Source organism: Ursus maritimus, unplaced genomic scaffold (genome assembly GCF_017311325.1).
Source record: "Ursus maritimus isolate PB19 unplaced genomic scaffold, ASM1731132v1 scaffold_7, whole genome shotgun sequence".
Taxonomy (NCBI): domain Eukaryota; kingdom Metazoa; phylum Chordata; class Mammalia; order Carnivora; family Ursidae; genus Ursus; species Ursus maritimus.
The window spans coordinates 34,518,980-34,540,772 of NW_024426885.1; the positions used below are offsets into that span (position 1 = coordinate 34,518,980).

A 21,793-nucleotide genomic window follows, 5' to 3' on the forward strand; every position below is an offset into this window, starting at 1 on the left:
TGATTATCATTAAACTGTTATTAAAATAAAACAATTCAGAACACGTTTTAAGACACAGAAAATTTAAAAAACCTGTTAAATGTGGCAAAGCATAAAAAATCTAACTTTGATACTATGATTTTCTGAAAAACACTAAAATGAGTTATAATAGTATCAATTTTATTTTATTTATTTATTTTTAAAGATTTTATTTGCTAGAGAGAGAGAGAGAGAGCGCGAGCGTGCGCGCATGAGCTGGGGGGAGGGGAAGAGGGAGGGAGAAGCAGACTCCCCACTGAGCAAGGCACCCGCTGCGGGGACTCAATTCCAGGACCCTGGGATCACGACCTGAGCTGAAGGCAGCTTAACCGACTGAGCCATCTAGGCACTCCTAAAGATTTTATTTTATTTTATTTTTTAAAGATTTTATTTATTTATTTGACAGAGATAGAGACAGCCAGCGAGAGAGGGAACACAAGCAGGGGGAGTGGGAGAGGAAGAAGCAGGCTCATAGCGGAAGAGCCTGATGTGGGGCTCGACCCCACAACGCCGGGATCATGCCCTGAGCCGAAGGCAGATGCCTAACCGCTGTGCCACCCAGGCACCCCTAAAGATTTTATTTTTAAGTAATCTCTACACCCCACGTGGAGCCCGAACTCACAAGCCCAAGATGAAGAGTAGCACGCTCTTCTGAGCCAGCCAGGTGCCCCTTAATGAGACATATTTTGCCCCCATTTACAGATGACGCGACTGACACTTAGAGATGAGGCAAGGCGAAAGAAGACTGTTAAATGGTAGAGCTGGAATTCTATGGCAGGTCTGTTTGATTCGAAAGCCCACGCCTGTCCTCTAGAGCATTTTGTTTCATGTCACTTATGTCTGGTTGACTAACAAATGGGTGGAATGAATTAGAAAAGTGCACTTCCAAGGTAGTTTGGAACTAGAAAGACAATTCCCTTAAGAAATATTGCAACTACGTTTGGGTTATCAGCCTGCTGAGAAAGATCTATTTAACCCCCAATGCAGATGAACTAAATCAGCTTCTCCGTGTAACTTGTTAACAGTGGAATCTCTCTCAGTAGAAAGCAATCTATAGAAAAGACTTCCCTTCCATCTCAACAAGAATTTCTTCTCCCTTTCCCCCCATTGCCGTGGTCAATTTCGTCAGTGGTCGAGACAAGACAGGCACCTGTGTCACACTGGCCAAAGCAGAGGTAGAGGCTACAGTGGAGATGCCTACATGAGTACCCCTGGGAAAGGAAGGAAAAAAACAAAACAAAACAAACAAAAACTTCATAGAAAACTGGAAGAACAAGCTTGTTTCATGAATGCTGTTGGTGAGGTAAGCAACAGGAACTTTGGGAAGAGGCAGTGTAGGAGGGAAGGGAATCCCTACTAGAAGCAGGCTTTGTGACTGTACCTTGAGGGCAATGTCCCTGGCTGGGAAATTTTATCAAGACCCGGACGTCCTATATGACTGCACAGTATGCACTGTTAACAGCCTTCACTGAGGGCCTGTGCCTGTTTTGTTTTGCAACTAATAACAGAAGCAGCTATGCCATGTACTTCTTTTTCCTATTTCCAAAAGCACCCGGGATAAAATAACTGATTGATAATCCTATTATTTACATATTGTATTTTAATGCCAAAGAAGTCCTACATTTAAATTGGGCTAAAAAATAGATTTTGCAACATTCACCATGAAGACATTTTCTATATACCAACTGAACTTCAAAAAGTCAGAAAAGCACTAAGATTTTTCAAAGATTCCATCACTTACTGAAACTAAATCTAAAGGCGTTTGTCCTTCCTGATTTTTAAGAGTAGGGTCAGCTCCATGGGCCAACAATAAAGCACAAAGCTGTGTTCGTCCCTTTTGGGCTGCTTCATGCAAAGGTGTGAAAGCCCATTTGTCCGTGGCATTGACACATGCATTATACTTTATTAGTAAAGCTGCTACATCTACATGCTGTAAAAGAAAATACTGTTACCGTCTGAAATATTATCACATTTTAGTTCCTAAAAAGAAACTAGCTATATACCTATTTTTCCATATTTTCAAACGTACTCTGGAAAGGAAAAGAAAAACTGTGTTTCTCCCCAACATCATAATTTATCAGTAGTTGATTAAAAACTACATTAGATGTTTTAATAATTTGAGAAATTAGAAAATATTTAAGAATTCTACACAGGACGGGAACTAAATAAATGAATACAACTTAAAACAATTTCTCATTTTTTCAAGGATTGTAATTGCTGAACATCAATTTATAAACCAGCAAGCTTTCTCAGTTATTCCAACTACACTACTGAAGATGGTCAATACTGATGATAACATCTAGGGCTGCTGTAAACTCAGGAACAATGCATCTGAATCTCTACAGACTCCCAGGAGGCCTAGCGGGTTTCCGGGTTTCCGGCACCAACAAATAAACAAAGCCATCAACACCTCACTGAAAGTAAGAGGGGCCAAGGAAAGTAATACAATGAAAGACAGATGTGCTCACAGCTCACTTACAGCAGATTCGGAGCCGAGACCTGGACATTATTTAATCTCTTTAGTCCTCATATTTACTCTTCTATAGAATGAAAAAGTCAAACTAAATGCCCTTTTAACCGCAATACTGATTTCCACTTAGAAAATTTCATAGATTTTTAAAGGTAATATGAAAGAACTTACCCCATAAGATGCCGCATTATGTAAAGGAATAAGTCCTCCTTTGTCCTGGGCATTCACATCAGCTCCATGTTGTAACAAATACTCTGCAACTTCTAAATTATTATAACCAGCTAATTTAGAAAAGAAGTAAAATTACTTTCACTTGTTAATATAAAAAATAATTACATCTATATATCTGTATAAAAAGCACAGACATTCTTTAAAAAACAAAGAGATTTTATAGGAATCTGATATTCCCCACTGGAGTCTATTAAAAATTTATCTCATGGAAAAAACTGCCCACTGGTCTCAAGCTGGAAGCTTTCAGGGATGACACTCATTCATTTCAGACTCTCAAAGTTATAATGATTGATTTGCTTGTATCTTTTCTTTTAAAAATCTACCAGAGTCCTTGCCTTTATGGTTGTTATATGCAACTTCCTAAACTCAGGTACGTGGTGGTCTCAAGGGCTACAAGTAAAAGGCATTCAAGCATATAAAAGCCAAGTTAGGAACACAAGTGGCCGGCAGAGGAGACAGCACACTAGCATTGGTCTCAGGACCCCATTTTCCCAGAAGGACACAAAGACATGCTTTTTGTAGACGGAGATCTTAGGGATATACATCTCTGCAAGTCTGGCAGCAAAATCCAGTGTTGCTGAAGCCCTGAAATAAAATTTAGTATTTTATAAATATACCATAATATCTTAGCTGTCATCCTGGGAGCTGTCAGCTATCTTAGTACAGTCTTATGGTAAAGTATATTTTATTTGACACATAATCATAGACTGAGAGCAAATCTGGAACTTAACTTTGTCAACATAACACCAGCTATCACTTGAAACTTTAGAACAGTTCAAAATATTTTTCACATTTATTTTCTTGTAGTTTTTATTCTTTTGCTGAAGGATTTGAAGCCAAAAAATTTAGTAAGATCAAGGAGGGAAAAACAAAACCAAAGAACTACCATAAGCTAAGTATTACAAAGAACCAAAAAAAGTCCTTCTAGGTCTCAAGGTATAAAACTGCACAAGTGGGCAGAAATGTTTTGTATATACAACCTATTTACCATTTACAAAGACAACATAGATTTATTTTTATTTTTTTAAGAGATTTTTATTTGAGAGTGAGAGACAGCAGGAGAGACAGCAAGCAAAGGGGAGGAGCAGAGACAGAGGGGGAGAGAGAAGCAGGCTCCATGCTGAGCACGGAGTCCAACATGGGGCTCGATTCCAGGACCCTGGGATCATGACCTGGGCTGAAGATAGACACTTAACCAACCGAGCCACCCAGGCACCCGATAACATGGGTTTAAATAGTAATTATGAAATGTTCCAGATATGCTACCATAAAGATACAGAAAAGCTAATATAAATAAATATACACAGCATAATTCAAGTATACACAGGTCACATCCTGTCTTGCATGGAAGAGAAACTCCTGATTGCCAGTGGAAGTATAAAAGCCTTTTCTCACCATATTAGCATGTGTGGTTATCACTTTCAAAATTCTCTAAAAAACATATAAAGTAATTCTTTTCCTTGGACAGTGGGGTCCTAACTTTCATGGGATGAAAATTTAAAAGTAAAAATCACATATAACCAAAATTATCTTTTAAATACTAGGAACACACTCAGTTATTCACACTATGAGACTAAGAGAGAAAAAAAAGAAGGGTAAACTATCTCCCATATTACACAAAGTGGCAAAACACATGCATTACTTTTTTCTCTATTTACTTTTTTCTTTTTAAACTGTATGTATTTAGATAAACTTGTATGAGTCAAATTATTCCTGCAGTGTAACCCCACTGAATATTAGCTGTAAGTTCAGTGATTTTAATGGCCCATTCCCGAGGATTTTCATTGCAGCTAAGGAAACTGAACCAAAACGTGCACCTGCACTAAAACAAACGTGCACTGTGTCAATTTCATGAATGAAACTTGTAAAAAATGTTATGTACTCAATTTTCTCCCAAATTCTTGTATTGGCTCTAACCATCAGTACCTTAGCATGTGACTGTATTAGGAGATAAGATCTTTAAAGAGGTAATCAAGTTAAAATGAGGATGTTAGGGAAGGCCCTAATCCCACCTGACTGGTGTCCTTATAAAAGATTAGGACATACAGTCAGAGAAACCAGGCATGTGCACATAACAGACAAAAGGCCAAGTGAGGACACAGTGAAAAGGTGGCCATCTGCAGGCGGAGAAGAGAGGCATCAGGGAAACCAATGTTGCCACTGCCTTGATTTCCGCAGCTGTGAGAAAAGAAATTTAAGTCACCCAGTCTGTGGTACCTTGTTACGGTAGGCCTAACTAATTAATATAACAACTCTGGCAATAGGTTTATGTAACTTCTGAAAGTCTTAAGATTTTTTTTCTGCTTGTGCTTAACAGCTGTCATAAGAAGAATGAAAAGCTTTAACTTCTCATGAGGAAGGCTGGCTCAAGAAGGCTGATTTTTCAAGTTTCTATAGCCAAAACTCACTCACCAAAGAGGATTTAAAACTATGGTGACTGGAATAGAGATTCCAAAGCACTATAGTGACTGGCAGAGTCTTTTCCCATTATTCTTACTCCAGGTAATGCACCAGCACTAAAGTGACCACGAAACACAGCTGGCCTATACACACACACTCAGGTGTAATGGTGGCACTAGGAGATATTTGAGCTGCATCTTTTCAGTTTACTTTCAGGAAATATTTTCCTTTGGTATAATGAACCTTAGACGTCACCAGCTTAAATCTGTGAAACTTCATTCACTTACCTGCTAAATGTAAGGGGGTTGAATGTCGGCCTTGGGTATCACGGCAATTTACATTATCAGGAGAAGACAACTTCTTTACTCTGGCTAAACAACCCTTCTTGGCAGCATCTAACAAAGCTGCATCTCCCCTAAGTAGATCTTGGATATCTGTATCTCCATCTTTAACAAGATCCAAAGGGGTATTTCCATCTCTGTTTTTCTTTGTAGGATCTGCACCATGCTGGGCATGTGAAAAACAGACAAAGAGGAATGGCTTAAGTTTGCCCTTAGTCTATGAGAAAATAGTCAATGGAACTACAGTAAAAAAACCTATTTTATACTGAGAGACTCTACCTTAAAGGTTGACATGTTTGTTATATTTAATTTAGTACACGGAAAATTATAATGAAAAGAATACAGAGGCAGTTAAATATTACTGGGTTTTTATAATGCAACTTATTATTATTATTCTTGTTTTTTAAAGTAGGTTCCATTCCCAGCGCAGGGCTCGAAATCATGACCCTGAGATCGAGTCGCATGCTCTACCGACTGAGCCAGCTAGGAGCCCCTATAATGCAATTTAGTAAAAATTTTAAACTACATTCAAAATAAGGCAGAATTTCATAAACAACTTATTTTCATGTATGTTATTTTTAGTTTTCATAAACCCTGAAACAAAGTATAAATTTAACGTATTTTTTTTTAATTTAACATATTATTAAGTAAGTGCTATGCCCAAAGTGGGGCTTGAACTCACGACCCTCAGATCAAGAGTTGCATGAGCTACTAAGCCAGCAAGTGCCCTAACTTTTGTTTTTACTGTAAAATATGTACACGGCTACCTGTATTAAACCAGTACTATCAATCTTATTAGTGCCAAATAAATCTGCCTTATAAATTACATAATCCATCAAATATTTTGAGGTTAAAGTACTATATAGAAAATTAGGATAATAATCAGAAAACTGTTACTTGATGATAGCTGACTTTTTCATACAATAATAAATCTATGTGTGGTAAACATCCCCGTAGATTAAAATATTGTGTTCATGACATTTATTCTGAAATCTAGGTAGAGAATTAGATAGCTTTGCTTCATACCCCTTTACCAGTTTAAGTTTATATTGAAAGTTACAAGAAATATAAACACCTATGTAATAAACCATGTCTACAGTAAATACTTAAATATACCTGGAGCAGGAGTTTGCAAATTTCGTATTTTCCTTTTGCTGCAGCTTCATGTAAAGGTGTAAATTTCCATAAATCAGCTACATTAACTACTGCTCCATGCTTAACAAGAAGTTCTGCAACTTCATAATGTCCATAAGAACATGCATTGTGCAAAGGTACAAGGCCTCTGAAAAGAAAAATTACATAAGCAATGCAACACAAAGATATGTTTAATTAAGATAACTGCATATAGCTGATAAATTTCTTGAACTGCATAAAGGATCACACTGCTTATATTTTATAGAACCTCAATTTATTGAAAGCAGAAATGGAATTGTTTTCGGAGGGTGTGGGGAGGAAATTTTAAAAATACATATTTTTTTCTTTTTGGTGGGAGCAATAGTAAAGTGATAGCACGAAGCTCCCCAAGAGGGAGGGGACCTGAGAGGGTTGCCCTAAAAATATTTTAAATTGGAGAGAATATAACAAACACCTATACTCGATCTAGAATGGAGGGGTATTGTGTGTGTATATTTTAAAGATTTGATTTATTTATTTAGAGAGAGAGTGAACACAGGAGTGGGGGGGGGGGAGGCGGGGAGAGGGAGAGAGAAAATCTCAAGCAGACTCTGGGTGGAGCTTGATTCCCTGACCCCAAATCATGACCTGAGCTGAAACCAAGAGTCAGACACTTAACCGACTAAGCCACCCAGGCACCCCAAGAACTGTATATTTTTTTAAAAAAGTAATTTTAAGATAAACTGGAAGAATTCAAATATCTTCAATGCAAACTGAAAAATTTACTTAATATTAAAAATCAATCACACTAATCTCCTTAGTCATTGTAAGACTATAAGGCATTATGCAAATAAGTCTTTATATAAATGCTAATCATCATAAAATCTTAACTGAAATTAAGAAGCTACATTTAAACCAGTGTTAGGTAACAGACTTTCCTAAAAACAAATGACCTACCAACTATCATAAAATTACCAAAAAAATGTTTTTTCCAGATTTTCCTAAAAAGGTCAGGTAAAGGAAAAGAGGCCATGGCAATTGTTGGTACTTGCCCTTTATCTTTAGCGTGCACATCAGCTCCGTGTTGCAGCAGATACTCCACCACAGACACCCGATTGTAGCCAGCTGCAAAATGGAGCGGCGTTGACTGACGCCCTTCAATGTCTCTGCAGTTGACACTCTGAACAGTACACAGTTTCTGCAGGATGGAATACAGTATACACACGACGCTACAGTCTGATTTGTTTTCATTCATTTAGTAGAGATTTCAAACGTCTGATTTAATTTCTTGTCTCATTGAATCAGTATTCTCAGAAACTACTTATTCTTATTTCACCTTGTCATTTTTTGGGAATCCCTGTGGTCCTCTTATCTATGCCTGTATTATCTTTTGCTTAAGTTAGTGGGTAAATTTTATCATTATCACTACTACTATTTACATAAAGGTAATCTAAAGTACCAATTATCAGCATTCTAACTTCCCTTTTGTGACACATGTAAGTAGAGGTATGCTGGATCCTGGGGTTTGTTAAGAATGCAGACTCTCAGACCCCCATCTGAGTCAGAATCTGCATTTTAACGAGATCCCTAGATGATCTGTAAGCACATTAAAGTTTAAAAAGTTCTGCTGTAGACCAGCAGTTCTCAAATTTTCATGTGCACTGGGTCCTGCCTCCAGATTTTCTAATTTAGTGTGTCTGGGGTGGGGCCTGAGAACTTGCATTTCTAACAAGTTCCTAGGTGATGCTCATAGTCAAGGAACTACACTTACAATCCTTGGGAAAACTAAGAAAATAGTCAAATACTTATTTGTGTTCTTTGGTTTAGATGAGGAAGCCTGGCTGAGAAAAAGCTTTAAGAATAACACTTTTATTCATGCTTGTATGAAAAGTACAAATGTTTGGGGAAGAAAAGCAACATAAATAAAAAATCATGGTGCTCAAAAAAAGTTTAAGGACTATCAATAGTAGTAAAAAGTCCCCTATCCCTTAGGGATAACCTAAGCCTAATAAATCAATGGAGGTAGCTATCTGTGGGTTTAACTTCAAGGGGTTTAATTATTGGACTAGTAAAGCTTTTTTATACTTCCTAAACAAGAGGCTGTTTGATATACAGATTCAGGGTCCCGTCTGAGACAGTATTTCATGGCTTTGAAGTTGGGCTCTAGGAATGAAATTTTTTTTTTTTTAAAGATTTTATTTATTTATTTGACAGAGAGACAGCCAGCGAGAGACGGAGCACAAGCAGGGGGAGTGGGAGAGGAAGAAGCAGGCTCACAGCGGAGGAGCCTGATGTGGGACTCGATCCCATAACGCCGGGATCACGCCCTGAGCTGAAGGCAGACGCTTAACCGCTGTGCCACCCAGGCGCCCCAGGAATGAGTATTTTTAATACATGTGCCAAGTGCTGCTAGGTTGGGTACTTTTCACCAGCCACTTTACTTCCTACTTCTCAGTTTAGTTTTCTGTACTCTGAGACAAGTTTTCTAATACTTAGAAGTATCTAGCATGATGGATCACCACTAAACAAATTGAGCACATAATTTAGTGTTCATTGGGTAATATGCAGATGTTACTGTCCCAGTAATTCACACCAAACCCCCCGTCTACAGATAGATACTGGCTAGAAAGGTTGTGGAGATAAATTACTATCAAGTGAATTCTTTTCTTAACATTTTTTAAGGCAATCTCTACACCCAAGGTAGGGCTTGAACCCACAACCCTTAAGAGGCACACACCCCACCGAGCCAGCCAGGTGCCCCGCCATCAAGTGATTTTAAAAGCAGGGGTAAGTGAAGATGGCTCATTCACAGAGAACGAGGGAGAAAGGACAAGCTTCCTCAATCCATTACTGAGCATCATTTCGTTCCTCAAGTCCCAATTCCTGCCCCAGCTCTTTTATTTCTTCCTCGAGATGCCTAATGAAAACAAAGTCTAGCCTTCAATATTATATATAATGAATACAGCTCTATGCTCTTTAACACATGTACGTGCACGAACGTCTGAAATTTTTACCCCCCCAAACAAAAAAATCAGCTAGTTGCCCTTTAACTAATTGCCTTTCATTTTTAAATTAATTTTCCAGAAAAAAAAAATCAGCTCACTATTTTCAACTCAAGTAACTTGTTTTTCCACAAGTCAGCAGTATTTAGTAATAGAAACCAAATCTTCCTTCCAGTATCTTATTAACCTCCCACTTAAGGGAATGAGAATGTAAATATAAATTACGTCAAACAATAAGATTCCATTATAATGGTTTTTTTCTTTGAAAAATGAGATTATTTAAAAAATAAAATCTTAAGTTACTTGGAGATGATTGTACTATCTACATAAAAACGCAGTAGGAAAAGATCACATGGACTTTTAAATCAATTTCCCCAAATCTCTTTATTTAAAAGGACAGTGAATAAGTTTCCTCAGAGCTCAAGTTCAGCTGAGACCAATGTATTTCATTCTCAGAAAATCTAAAATTGACTTTGTGTGGTGGGTCTGTTCAGGATTGAGGACACCAAATAGAAATATCGTGAAATTGCTTCATGTAGCTACTCCTGTCACAAATCAATAAATTCAGATTTTTATAAAATTTATTACAAGTCATTGTTCCCTCAAATAGGACCAGCACTATTTTTGAAAAAGTCCAGGGGCAAGGGGGGGGAGGGATGGCAGAATATAACAAAGCTTTTTTCTCCCTGCTAGCTTTGGGAATTAAAATAACACTACAATAAAATGGAAAAAAAACCCGAAACCCCATTGCATTACTGAAGAATTATTTCATTCATAAAACATGTTGAGTTAATTTTAATCTATATTAGTTGAATGGAAAAGTAGTCTTGCTCTTTCAAAACGTTAGGCTTCTGAGTTATGTACTGGGATATACAACTTCTATAGGTAACAGAAGTATCTGGTACAGGCACTAAGACATTACATATCACTCTACGGTAAAAAGTAAAGGAAAATCTGAGGAAGGGTTATTCTACGGAGGATAACCCCAGGAGTTGGGCCCTGTAAGAGCTGAAGTTGGCTAGATGAACTGAAGATTACTAGGAGACAGCGGCTCTGAAAAGTGGCAACACAGTGGTAGAGAGAGCAAAGAAATAAAAACAGAAGAAATACATCGACACAGTGACACACTGTTTAGTTCTTCATCCCTTTCCTGTTCTATGTGTCGTACGTAAACAATGGACAATTTGATATTATTCTTTTAAGGGGACAAATAGGTCATTAAATGAAACTTATTTCCATAAACATGCACTTTATTTAAATTTGTGATTGTGAAGTATTTACTGAGATGCACGTGAAACTAAAAAGTTTCTTCCACTGAACAATGATTCTTACTTGCGGAGAACTAGATTATCATTATTTACCTTTAAAAACAAGGCACATATAAATAACTAGGCTCTTCATTACAATAGTAGAGATTCATTAAACACTGAAAGTAAAAACCCAAAGTTAACAAAAACATAAGACCATATCTTACTTTTACAGTTTCTACATCGCCAGCCTTTGCAGCTTCCAGCAACTGTCTGTCTGCCTCTGAATTACCCAATGGGATACCCTCTAAAAAGAGAAGGAAAGAGTGATTAAAACTCCCATGAAGAAGGCAGGACCAGGCTTTAAGAGAGGCATCTTATCTCAAAGTAAAGTTCTTTTACAGTTTGGTAGATTATATAGTAAATCTCCACAGTAGAGGAAAACCAGAAAGACTTTGTTAAAAATTTTTGTGAGACAAAAAAAGATTTTTGGGGGAAACACTTCGTGTATATACATATAAATAAGCAAAATGTATGTAAATGTGAACAATAAATGAGATTTAAACAATAAAATGGAGTATAAAACTGATGAAAGATGGCATGTTCTACAACCAAGGACACTGGATGGTGGAAAAGCTTTAAATCAGGAGACCAATGGCCAGAAACCTAACCATGGGTCTGCCCTTAACTAGCTATCAGAACTGGGGCAAGGGGCCTTAGATTTTTTCAGTTCTAAAAAGAGAAAAGAGAGACTAGGAGATAACTAAAGTCATGTTCAGGTCTGAAATTCTGCTTTATAGCTCATTTAAAATTTCACAAGAAAGGAAGAAAACATGTACCTTTATATCTTAGAACAAAATAAACTCCAATGGATTAAAGACTTAAGAATAAAAAAATTACACCTTAAAAATACCAGAAGAAAATATAAGTGAATATTTTTATACCTGGAGTAAAAAAGCATCTTAGAGTAGTACACTGAAGGCAAAACCAATATTGATTTGGAAAAATATGTCAGGCAATAACATAACATTAAACAAAGTTATAAGGCAAATAAAAAATGGAAAAAAATATTACAACATATTATCTTAAAAATGCAAATTAAAATAATGAGATCCTGGGTTTTTCTTTTTCATCCATTAGTGGGCAAAGAGGAAATGGGGGAGCTACACTGACAATATTTTTTTTTTTTTTTTAAAGATTTTATTTATTTATTCATTCGACAGAGATAGAGACAGCCAGCGAGAGAGGGAACACAAGCAGGGGGAGTGGGAAAGGAAGAAGCAGGCTCTCAGCGGAGGAGCCTGATGTGGGGCTCGATCCCATAACGCCGGGATCACGCCCTGAGCCGAAGGCAGGCGCTCAACCGCTGTGCCACCCAGGCGCCCCGACACTGACAATATTTCTATACTCTGCGTTAAAAAAAAAGCATTACTTCTGAAGTTCACAGATACACATTCACCAAACGTTAAGAATCATAATACCTAGTGCTGACAAACAGGTCTTGTCACATGCTGTTAGTAGGAGTATAAAATGGTACTTAACAACCTTTCTAGAAGATGATTTAACAATTACAGGTTATCTGTAAGTTGACCTGGAAATTCTACTTTGACAATTTACTCTAAGAAATTAGCTTGAGGGGCACCTGGGTGGCTCAGTCAGTTAAGCATCTGCCTTCAGCTTAGGTCATGATTCCAGGGTCCTGGGATCAAGTCCTGCATCAGGCTCCCTGCTCAGCAGAGAGCCTGCTTCTCCCTGTCCCTCTGCTGCTCCCCCTGCTTGTGCTCTGTCAAATAAATAAAATCTTAAAAAAAAAACAAAACAAAAAACTAGCTGGAAAGGTAAGAAACTGCACTTAGCACAAAACTAGTAGGACTGTAATCCTCCATCACGAGGCAACTGAATAGGACTGGTGTTATAACCCCAAAACTGACACTGAAACAAATGTGTGGTATATGAGGAACTAAAGGGAATCCTGAAAGAGTCTTGTAGTTAGTTCAGTTTTGGCAGGTTCCAGGTTGTTTTGTCAACCTGCCTTCATCTATTCAGTGTTTTTCTCAAAAGGTGGTTTCCAGATCACAGGCATAAGGATCATCAAAAATGACTGTTAAAGATACAACAGGCTTGACTGGTTCTATTTCTTCTTATGTGAGCTTTCAGATGTCAAAGTCACTTTAAAATTTATTGGACCAGATTTCTAGGGTGAAATGTATAACCTATGCAAAATGTATAGATATTTGATCTAAATATTTAAAAATATAATGAATATGCATGTATTCAATAGTTAAATATGTTTTGGTAAGTCAAATAGTTGGTTACCTTATATAAAAATTCTACATGCCTTATATATAAAGGACCTTTGAAGAGGCAGGGCCAGTCTTTAGAGTATTATTTATCATTATGGATGCTCAATTGAGAAAGACCTACCTTTTTATGTTTTCCTGTCTTTAAACTATTACATCTTTAACACTATCTAGATAAAAACTTAAGAGCCAGCTATTAGAGAAATTAGGCAGATGCTTCTGGAACAAAATCTTAGTAAGATTTAATGACATTTCAAAAACTGAGTATAATGAATTAAGAAGTAACAGCCAAATATTCTACATTTTCTTTTTATTACCAACTTCTGCATAGTATGTGAAAAGAACTATTTTTATTTTTAAAGTTTTATTTATTTAAGTAATCTCTACACCCAAAGTGGGGCTCAAACTCCCGACCCTGAAATCAAGAGCTGCATGCTCTTCCGACTGAGACAGCTAGGCACCCCTATGTGAAAAAATTTAAAGATTAATTTTTCAAAGTTGATTTCACGAAAGCACTTAATACCTTGAAGAAGTTGCTGCACGTTTTCATTTCCCATCTGTAAGGCAGTAAAGCCCTGAAGGGATATGATGTTCGGATCACACCCATAGCTCAAGAGTAGGCGGCAGGTTTGCAGATGACCACAGTGTGCAGCTCTGTGCAGAGAAGTCTGACCGAGATTATCCAGAGCATTAACCTTAACAGTGCAGAAAAAGCTAAAATTAGCCTGTAAATCAAAATTTAAAACCATCCAATCATGTATTTAACGCCTGCTACTAAAATTAAAAAATCCCAATTATTCTCTAATGAAACCTATTATCCAGTGCTAAAACAAGTGTTTTTGCTCAAATATAGAGCATATATTCACCAGTTTATTAAGGCTGATTTTAGAAAAGAACCCTTTTTGGATTAAGAGCAGGTGTTGAATAACAGTTGTGTTTGGCATTAAAGTATTAGTATATTTACTGCATTTAAAGGTAGACATTGCCTAAGAAAGTTTAATCCGTGTGTTTTTATGGAACTCTGAGGTTCTGAAATGTGGTGACTATCCCAAGATAGACAACAGTAACAAAGCCGGAGACTAAATTAGCATTAAAACATTTATTCTTACTGGCTTAGTTTACTTTTTTAATCATGTAAAATATAATCTGTATAGATAAATATATTATGTTCTATTCACACAACAGAATACTTTTAAGCAATAAAAAGGAACAAGTGATTGGTACGTGGATCAATCTCCAAAACAAACAGAGGAGAAAGCCTTACAGAAGAGTATGCATTGTACAATTCCACAGATGTGAAGGCCTAGAACAGGCAAATCTAATCTACACAGGAAATAAATGAAATGGTTGTTGCATCTAGGGGTGGAGATTGCCTTGGATGGGGCCTTGCCTCTGCCATGAAATAACATTCTATACCTTGATGAGTTTTGGTAGCACAGGTGTATACATTAGTCAAAATCTAGCAAATGTACATTTAAGATTTGTGCATCTCACTGCATGTAAGTTTTGCACCCCCAAAAAACCTGTAAATAAATACTGACCTCTAGATGATGCCTACATGGAAGTATTTAAGGAAAAGTGCATAGCAATTTGCAAATTACTTTGAAATGTGTAGTAGGTATATATACATTTATGGATAGATAACAGGAGAAACTGATGAATATGTAGTAAGACAATATAGTAAAATGCTAATTCCACCATCTCATCTCCACCTGCACTCTTCCCCACCAGGTAAGTAATTTTTCTAAACGTAAGTGAGAAATTAAGTTCCTCAGTAATTAACCCTGTGGCCACTACTGTGATCTGAGACATAGTCCAATTCATATTCATGGAATTGGAGAATATTTGAACAGGAATATAGTAAGACTTTCTCAATGAAACCAAAACTGGATTATAAATTGCTAGTCTCCAAGCTTAGGGGACTTGAAAATTGATTTAAAATGTTCAGGACAATTAATCCACTTATTCACATACCCAAACTCACTGAAATGTGAAATACACCCACTTGAAAACTTTATTTGGGTACCACTTTGTGTTAAGATGTGGGTGACAAACTGGTCCTGCTTTGCCTGGGACTTCCCCGCTTTTAGTACTGACAGTCCTGTGTTTCTGGAAATCCCTCAGTTCCTGGACAAACCTAGATGGTTGGCCCCACTAGTCAGGACTGTTTCACTGAGTTTCACAACCGAGATTTAATACGCATCCAGATATTCTAGTAATGCACCACATGTATGAAAAAAAGCAATCAATGAAAAGTTACAGAACAGATAGACGAGATATGCCAAGCAGTCAAGCAGAATAAACTTTATTTTATTCAATAATTTACAATAGGAAAGACTGAGATTATACATTATCAAGAATTCCACCAAAGAGAAATTAGGACACTGAGAGGAAACACAAACAAGAAGTTGTAGAAAGAATTCTAAATGGTTCCATGAGTGGGAACCCAAGGAAAGACATGTCAGAAAACTATTCTGCAAAGCACCTTTAGGGAAGAGCCCTGGGGTCACCCAAGGGCTAAGGGTCTCTACTCCTTTCTTTTCCCTTCATTCAGAGCAGCTCCATTGTTACATAATGAATTTCTACTAAAGATTTTGTTTGGAAAAGGCAAGGATCCGTGGCTAAAACCTGTCAAAACTGTTGAATTAGGGGACTGTTATCTCTTCCAATCTGGGATGCCATGTGTATCTTTTACTGAGTAGTATTTTTTAAAGTTCCTAGGTAAGAAATGATGATTTCTAGCCTGATGAAAACATAATTATTTCAAGAATAAAATGCTTTGTATACAAATGCCAACTAAAGAACACTGACTTGGGAACTGTTTTCCATCAAATTATTATTATTTTTTTTAAAGATTTTTTATTTATTTATGTAACAGAGAGACAGCCAGCAAGAGAGGGAACACAGCAGGGGAGTGGGAGAGGAAGAAGTAGGCTCCCAACGGAGGAGCCCGATGTGGGACTCGATCCTGGCACGCCGGGATCACGCCCTGAGCCGAAGGCAGACGCTTAACGAGTGCGCTACCCAGGCGCCCCTCCATCAAATTATTTAAATAATTTATTTCCTTCTGTTCCAAGTCCTTTGGTTTAGTCACAGAAATAACAGAGCAAGACTGTGGCTGGGGCAAACAACAAGAGTTATCATGGTAGCCAAGGAACAGAAGACAAGAGTGAGAGAAGACTGGAGATGACTGGTCATAATCAGTGTGTTTCTAGCTGAGGATATTATGAAGAGTATTCCATTACAAAAAGCCCTTAAGGATAACTTGACCAGTGGGGTGTGACTAAAAGAAATGGAGAAGGAAGGATATATAGGAAGCATGTATTTTTGAGTAAATCCTTAGGCTTTCTAGCAAAAAATCAAATAAAGTATCTGCTAGACTATTTTTAAGTATAGATTAACAGGAAAAAAGTAATACTTATGAGAGAGTAAACAGTTTAGGAAGCCAGGAGTTTCATCTGCTAAACAGAAAATAACTCATTGGATTACCAAAGATTACCAAAGAGGAAGTATACCTTTGCTTCATGTTTCACCACGACTTCAACAACGTCATTATGAGCTTTCTCAGATGCCACGTGGAGAGGAGTCAAGAATCTTAAAAAGAAAAAGTCATCCAATCAATGTATTTTCAAAAAAAAAAAGTGCCAATAATTTTTAATTACTAAAAGTAGACTTACTCTTTAGTTTTTTCATTGATGTTTGCTCCTTTTCTTAGCAACAGTTCACATATTTGCTTTCTTTTGGGGTATGGAGATGCGGCAGCACAATGCTAGATAATTTAAATTGCAGCATTAATCAAGGCCTATATGTAACTAATTTTTACTTAAGAACATTTGTGTTTACAATCAAGAACAACTAAGAAGTTATTTAACTTTTCTTTCTTTCTTTCTTTCTTTCTTTCTTTCTTTCTTTCTTTCTTTTTCTTTCTTTCCCTTCCTTCCTTCCTTCCTTCCTTCCTTCCTTCCTTCCTTCCTTCCTTAAGATTTTATTTATCCATTTGACAGAGAGAGACAGCCAGAGAGAGAGGGAACACAAGCAGGGAGTGGGAGAGGAAGAAGCAGACTCCCAGCATAGGAGCCTGATGTGGGGCTCGATCCCAGAACGCTAGGATCGCGCCCAGAGCCGAAGGCAGATGCTTAACAACTGAGCCATCCAGGCACCCCTCTTTGTTTTATTTTTGACCTGACTTTGCTACTCAAAGACTTTCTATTGGATAGAACGTATAACAATTACCAAATTCTGGCCGGGTCTGCAAATCTTATTTATCAGAAATGTTACTAAATATTCTGATCAAGTTTTATAGTTGCCCTGTATCTTTAAAAAAGCCACTGCTGATGTGATGAAAATTTAAATTAATGTCACCAACACTCCTTTCAAAGCTATTCCCACATAGCATGGTGTCTATGTTATTTTTAAAAGTTTAATTAATAAAACAGTCCAAAGGTTGGAGTTTCTTTACATCAAGTAATAAAAGACACTCATCAGCTCTGGAGGCTGCCTGGTAACAGCACAGATCAAACAGCTGACAAGATTAGTATTTACTTCTTTCTCAACCAGTTGCTCAAATAGAATAAGGAGCTTGGATTACCTGTTTGTCAAAATCAATGGGAGAAGATGATATACTCTAAGCTGGAGTCTATAGCATCTATATCTATGGTATATCAAAGAGCAAAGGAGACAGGAGGTAGGGATTTGCTAGTTATACACCTAGAATGTATCTCATGGTCATGTCCCAAATCTTTGCATCCCCAATATTGGGGATGATAGTCATTTACAACAGGTGTTCAATAAATGTCTGGATGCATGAATGACTAGGTCAATGTAAAAATATGAAGTTAAACTGAAGCTTGGGAATTCATGGAATAAAAGTTCTGGATAACTGTTAAGTTGTTCCATACGCCTAAATACGCAGTACATATGAAATTTGTTCTCTTATTTTAACCTGTTGTTAATTGTAAAGCTTATCTGATCTTCATGACTTTGCTTCAGATTCATTCTTTGTTGTGGTTGCTGTCACCAAAATCATTTCTTTGCCTTCAATAAAACCATTTCTAATTGGTAAACATAGCTACTTTGGTATGTTGTGAGTATCTTCCCAGGACATCTATCGGGATAGTACACAGAATGCAAATCATTTATTTCCAAGAATTCCTGATCAGGCCCATTTCAAAATCGCACTCCTACTCCTCTGACCCATCCTGGAAACCTGAAAGACACTGCCCCTGCACCAAAACTATCCACCAATACCTAACTCCTAGTATGTCTTGAGGTTAATAACAAAAATAAGTTGTTTAATAGCAGAATATTTAGGGAGAGGTAATATGTAGTATTAGCTTTTCAGACCAGAAAATTTTCCTGTCAGTCTTTCTAAATTTCTCTGCACCATCTTGATAATGTTGTGATTTTAAATTTGCACTAGCCTTTCTTAATAGTCTGCAGCTTTGCAATTTTTTTACTTGGACATTTTTTACAACTTAAGTTAGAAGAAGGCTTAATATGCTTTATAGATATGTTTCTACATAACCTTCACATAGTTTACATCATAGCATAAGGAAGAAAATTAACCAATAACCAAGAAAATTAATTACCTATAAAACATTAGGTAAGTAAGACTATGAGTTAAATTTGCCCTGAAACACACTGGTTTATTTAGGGTCCTCTTCCCTCCCCCACAGCACATTCTGCAATTCATACAGCAAGACTGATTTTGTTCCTTTTAAATTGCTATTTGGAGAGCCTGGGTGGCTCAGTTAAGTGTTGCTTTCGGCTCAGGTCATGATCCCAGGGTCCTGAGATTGAGCCCCGCACTGGGCTCCCTGCTCAGTGGGGAGCCTTGCCTCTTCCCCCAGTCTGCCCCTCCCCCTGCTCACATGCCCTCTCTCATAAATAAATAAAAATCTTTTTTAAAAAATTGGTATTTCTAAGGTAGTCTCTGATTACACCATTGCCTTCCTATCTTCCATCACTTTATCCCTACTAGCTCTCATTCTTCTCTGACTGCTTTTCTATAGACTGCCCAATTTTCATCTCCTTTGTTACAGCTCCACGGAAGTGTTATTACCTCTATCAGCGAAGTAGCCTCTATTCACATAGACACTTTATTTACATAGTATAGAGGGGATACATACAGACTTCAGATCTAAATTTGAAAAAAATTATAATACTGGAAGGAAAACCAAGTGGTTGTTATATGGATGACAGAATTATTTTCTTTTTCATTACTTTCAGATGGTTTAAAATTCTCAATTACAAGCATTTATAATTTTTATAATAAGGAAACAATATGTACTATTACAATAATAAAAAAGCTACATATAACATACGCCAGTATATGAATGAAATTTTTTTTCTGGAAGGATACTCAAATGAATAATAGTACTGCCTTTTGGGGGGGTGAGATTGTCTATTTTTCTGTACTGCTTGACATTTTTTCTTTATATATGTTCAGGCATTTTTAAAACACAGATTTTTAAAAACAAATCTATTACTAGAAGTAGGACATTATGATTAGTTCAACATGTTTTTGGTTATTGCATCTTAAAAACTTCAATCTGAAATATTACCAATGCTGTTTCATGTGTTTGAGGATGCTTAAAATTCACCATTTCCAGAGAGAGATGTTTTTTGATTCGTGTTACATCAGCTTCCCGTGCAGCCTGCAGCAATGAGTGGCCTTTAAACTCATCTAGATGAAGAGAAAAACATGTCAATTGATGGGACTTAGCTAGTAAAAGATACTTAGCATTTTTTTGAAAATTATTTTCAAAATAATCTGACCAAAATAGTCAAATAAAAGCTCTAAAGATATTCTCCAAATATAACCCCCCAAGAGACAGTGCTATACCAGTTTCCCTCAGTTATGATATAATTTATCCCTAAACATATACACAGATTTAGCTGATGGCCAACTCAGGGTCTATTTTGGTCTATAGGAATCTGGAGTACTGCAATATATTACCAGACCAGAGAGTTCTAAGAATTTTCCAAAGCAGAGAACTTTTCTCAGTAAAGAAATAAAACAAAGCGTGATCAATCGTTCATACACTAACATCATGGCGGTAGCAGATGATTTTGCTCACACATCAGAGAACTAGTGGCTAGAAAACTGAATATTTCCAAGAACCACCTACTGATGAATAAATGAAAGAGTATTTTCTCAAGATTCCTCTTTTACTCATCAGATTTGTGAAACCACCCATTATCCTTTATTGTTTCAGAATAATACAAATTTAATACAAGTTTCCTATCAATGTACAACAATACTGTATCTGAACTAGGTGGCTATTTCTCACTACATTTACTTCAGTTACAGACAGAAAACCATAGAACTGCCAGATACCAAAGAATATTAGATGGTTAAGATCTGGGGACCATGTTTACAAGACAGCGATCCTACGAATAACAAGGCAGACTAATAAGAAACTCACACCAAAGATGGGAACAAAACGCAAATTCATTCTTTTCAAAAACATACCATCTCATTTAACTTGACTTGAAAAAAAAATACAAATATATTTTCTTTTCATAGCATCTTAACAGTAGAATGAGTAGAAACCTCCAGATGACTAAATATGCTAGTATGAACAATAGATACCCACGGGTAAGGAAAATTTTCCATTATTTAAAAATTTCTAAAAACAAATGAGAAAGAACAAATTTTTAGTTTGTTGGTATTTTAATATCCTGGTTGAACATTCATCATTTTATACTCACATGATAATCTTTCTTTTAACTGCGGCGTGGGAGCCAAATCTATAGCACTTTTATTATGACAATTCAGCAGTGTTGGATCTGCACCATAACTTAGGAGAAGAGAACACACTTCAACCCTGTTCTTTGAAGCTGCCTCATGAAGAGGAGTGAATTGCCACAAGTCCATTGCATTTACACAGGCACCATGCTGAGGGGTTGGAAGGGGGTGGGAGGGTAAAGCATATATTTAGTGTTCAATTTTTAAAGAGAATTTAGAATTATTAGTACTGTGTAATTTAACATCATGCAAGCTTAAACAGGCTATATCTTAAAAGTTCACTTTTTAAACCTATTATTTCGGAAATACATTTTTTCCCTATGGAAAACCAGTAGCTGGTTGCTAGGCTTATGTACAGGGGCCTTACTTAACTCTTTTATTGTTAAAAACAGTTAAGAATGAAGCTTTAGATTTAACTTGCACCTTTTCTAAGTTTCTCCCTTTTCTGAGGTACAATTTACATACAATAAACAGTTCTTTTATATTGTACATATACATACATATATATAAATATATATATATACACACACACATAGATCTCCATGATACCATCATCCAATTCAAGATATAGGACACTTTCATTACCCCAGAATGTTCCCTCACGTTCCTTTTATAGATAATTCATGCCCCCATTCTGTTAGCACCACATTAGATTTATGTTCTTGAACTTCATGAGAATAGAATAACACAGTATGTACTTTTGTGTCTACCTTCCTTCACACACCATGTTTCTGAGATTCATCCATGTTGTTGTATCAATAGTTTTTATTGAATAGTATTCCACTGTATTGATGGACCATAATTCACTTACCCATCATCCTGTTGATGGGCATTTGGACTATTTCTTTTTGACTATTTTGAATAAGGCGTTATGAACATCCATCTGTAAGTCTCTTTATGGACACATGCTATGTCCCTAGG

General features: G+C 36.7%; 1 protein-coding gene and 1 long non-coding RNA gene across 2 annotated transcripts in view; one reads left to right on the plus strand and one right to left on the minus strand.

Annotated features, from left to right (window-relative positions):
* The window catches only part of TNKS2 (tankyrase 2), a 64,636-nt gene that overhangs the window by 18,084 nt on the left and 24,759 nt on the right, over positions 1 to 21,793 (minus strand). The window contains exons 8-18 of the mRNA XM_040624737.1: positions 20,836 to 21,022; positions 19,686 to 19,807; positions 16,800 to 16,891; positions 16,638 to 16,716; positions 13,646 to 13,817; positions 11,050 to 11,129; positions 7,626 to 7,771; positions 6,577 to 6,742; positions 5,407 to 5,626; positions 2,660 to 2,769; positions 1,760 to 1,948 (exon numbers count right to left, since the gene is read on the minus strand). Coding sequence (XP_040480671.1) covers positions 1,760 to 1,948; positions 2,660 to 2,769; positions 5,407 to 5,626; positions 6,577 to 6,742; positions 7,626 to 7,771; positions 11,050 to 11,129; positions 13,646 to 13,817; positions 16,638 to 16,716; positions 16,800 to 16,891; positions 19,686 to 19,807; positions 20,836 to 21,022 — 1,563 coding nt within the window. The remainder of the gene's footprint in view (positions 1 to 1,759; positions 1,949 to 2,659; positions 2,770 to 5,406; positions 5,627 to 6,576; positions 6,743 to 7,625; positions 7,772 to 11,049; positions 11,130 to 13,645; positions 13,818 to 16,637; positions 16,717 to 16,799; positions 16,892 to 19,685; positions 19,808 to 20,835; positions 21,023 to 21,793) is intronic.
* Positions 576 to 5,394, plus strand: LOC121101307. Its single transcript, XR_005833301.1, has 4 exons — positions 576 to 796; positions 1,148 to 1,321; positions 2,225 to 2,438; positions 5,037 to 5,394. It is a non-coding gene; the product is annotated as an uncharacterized LOC121101307 (long non-coding RNA).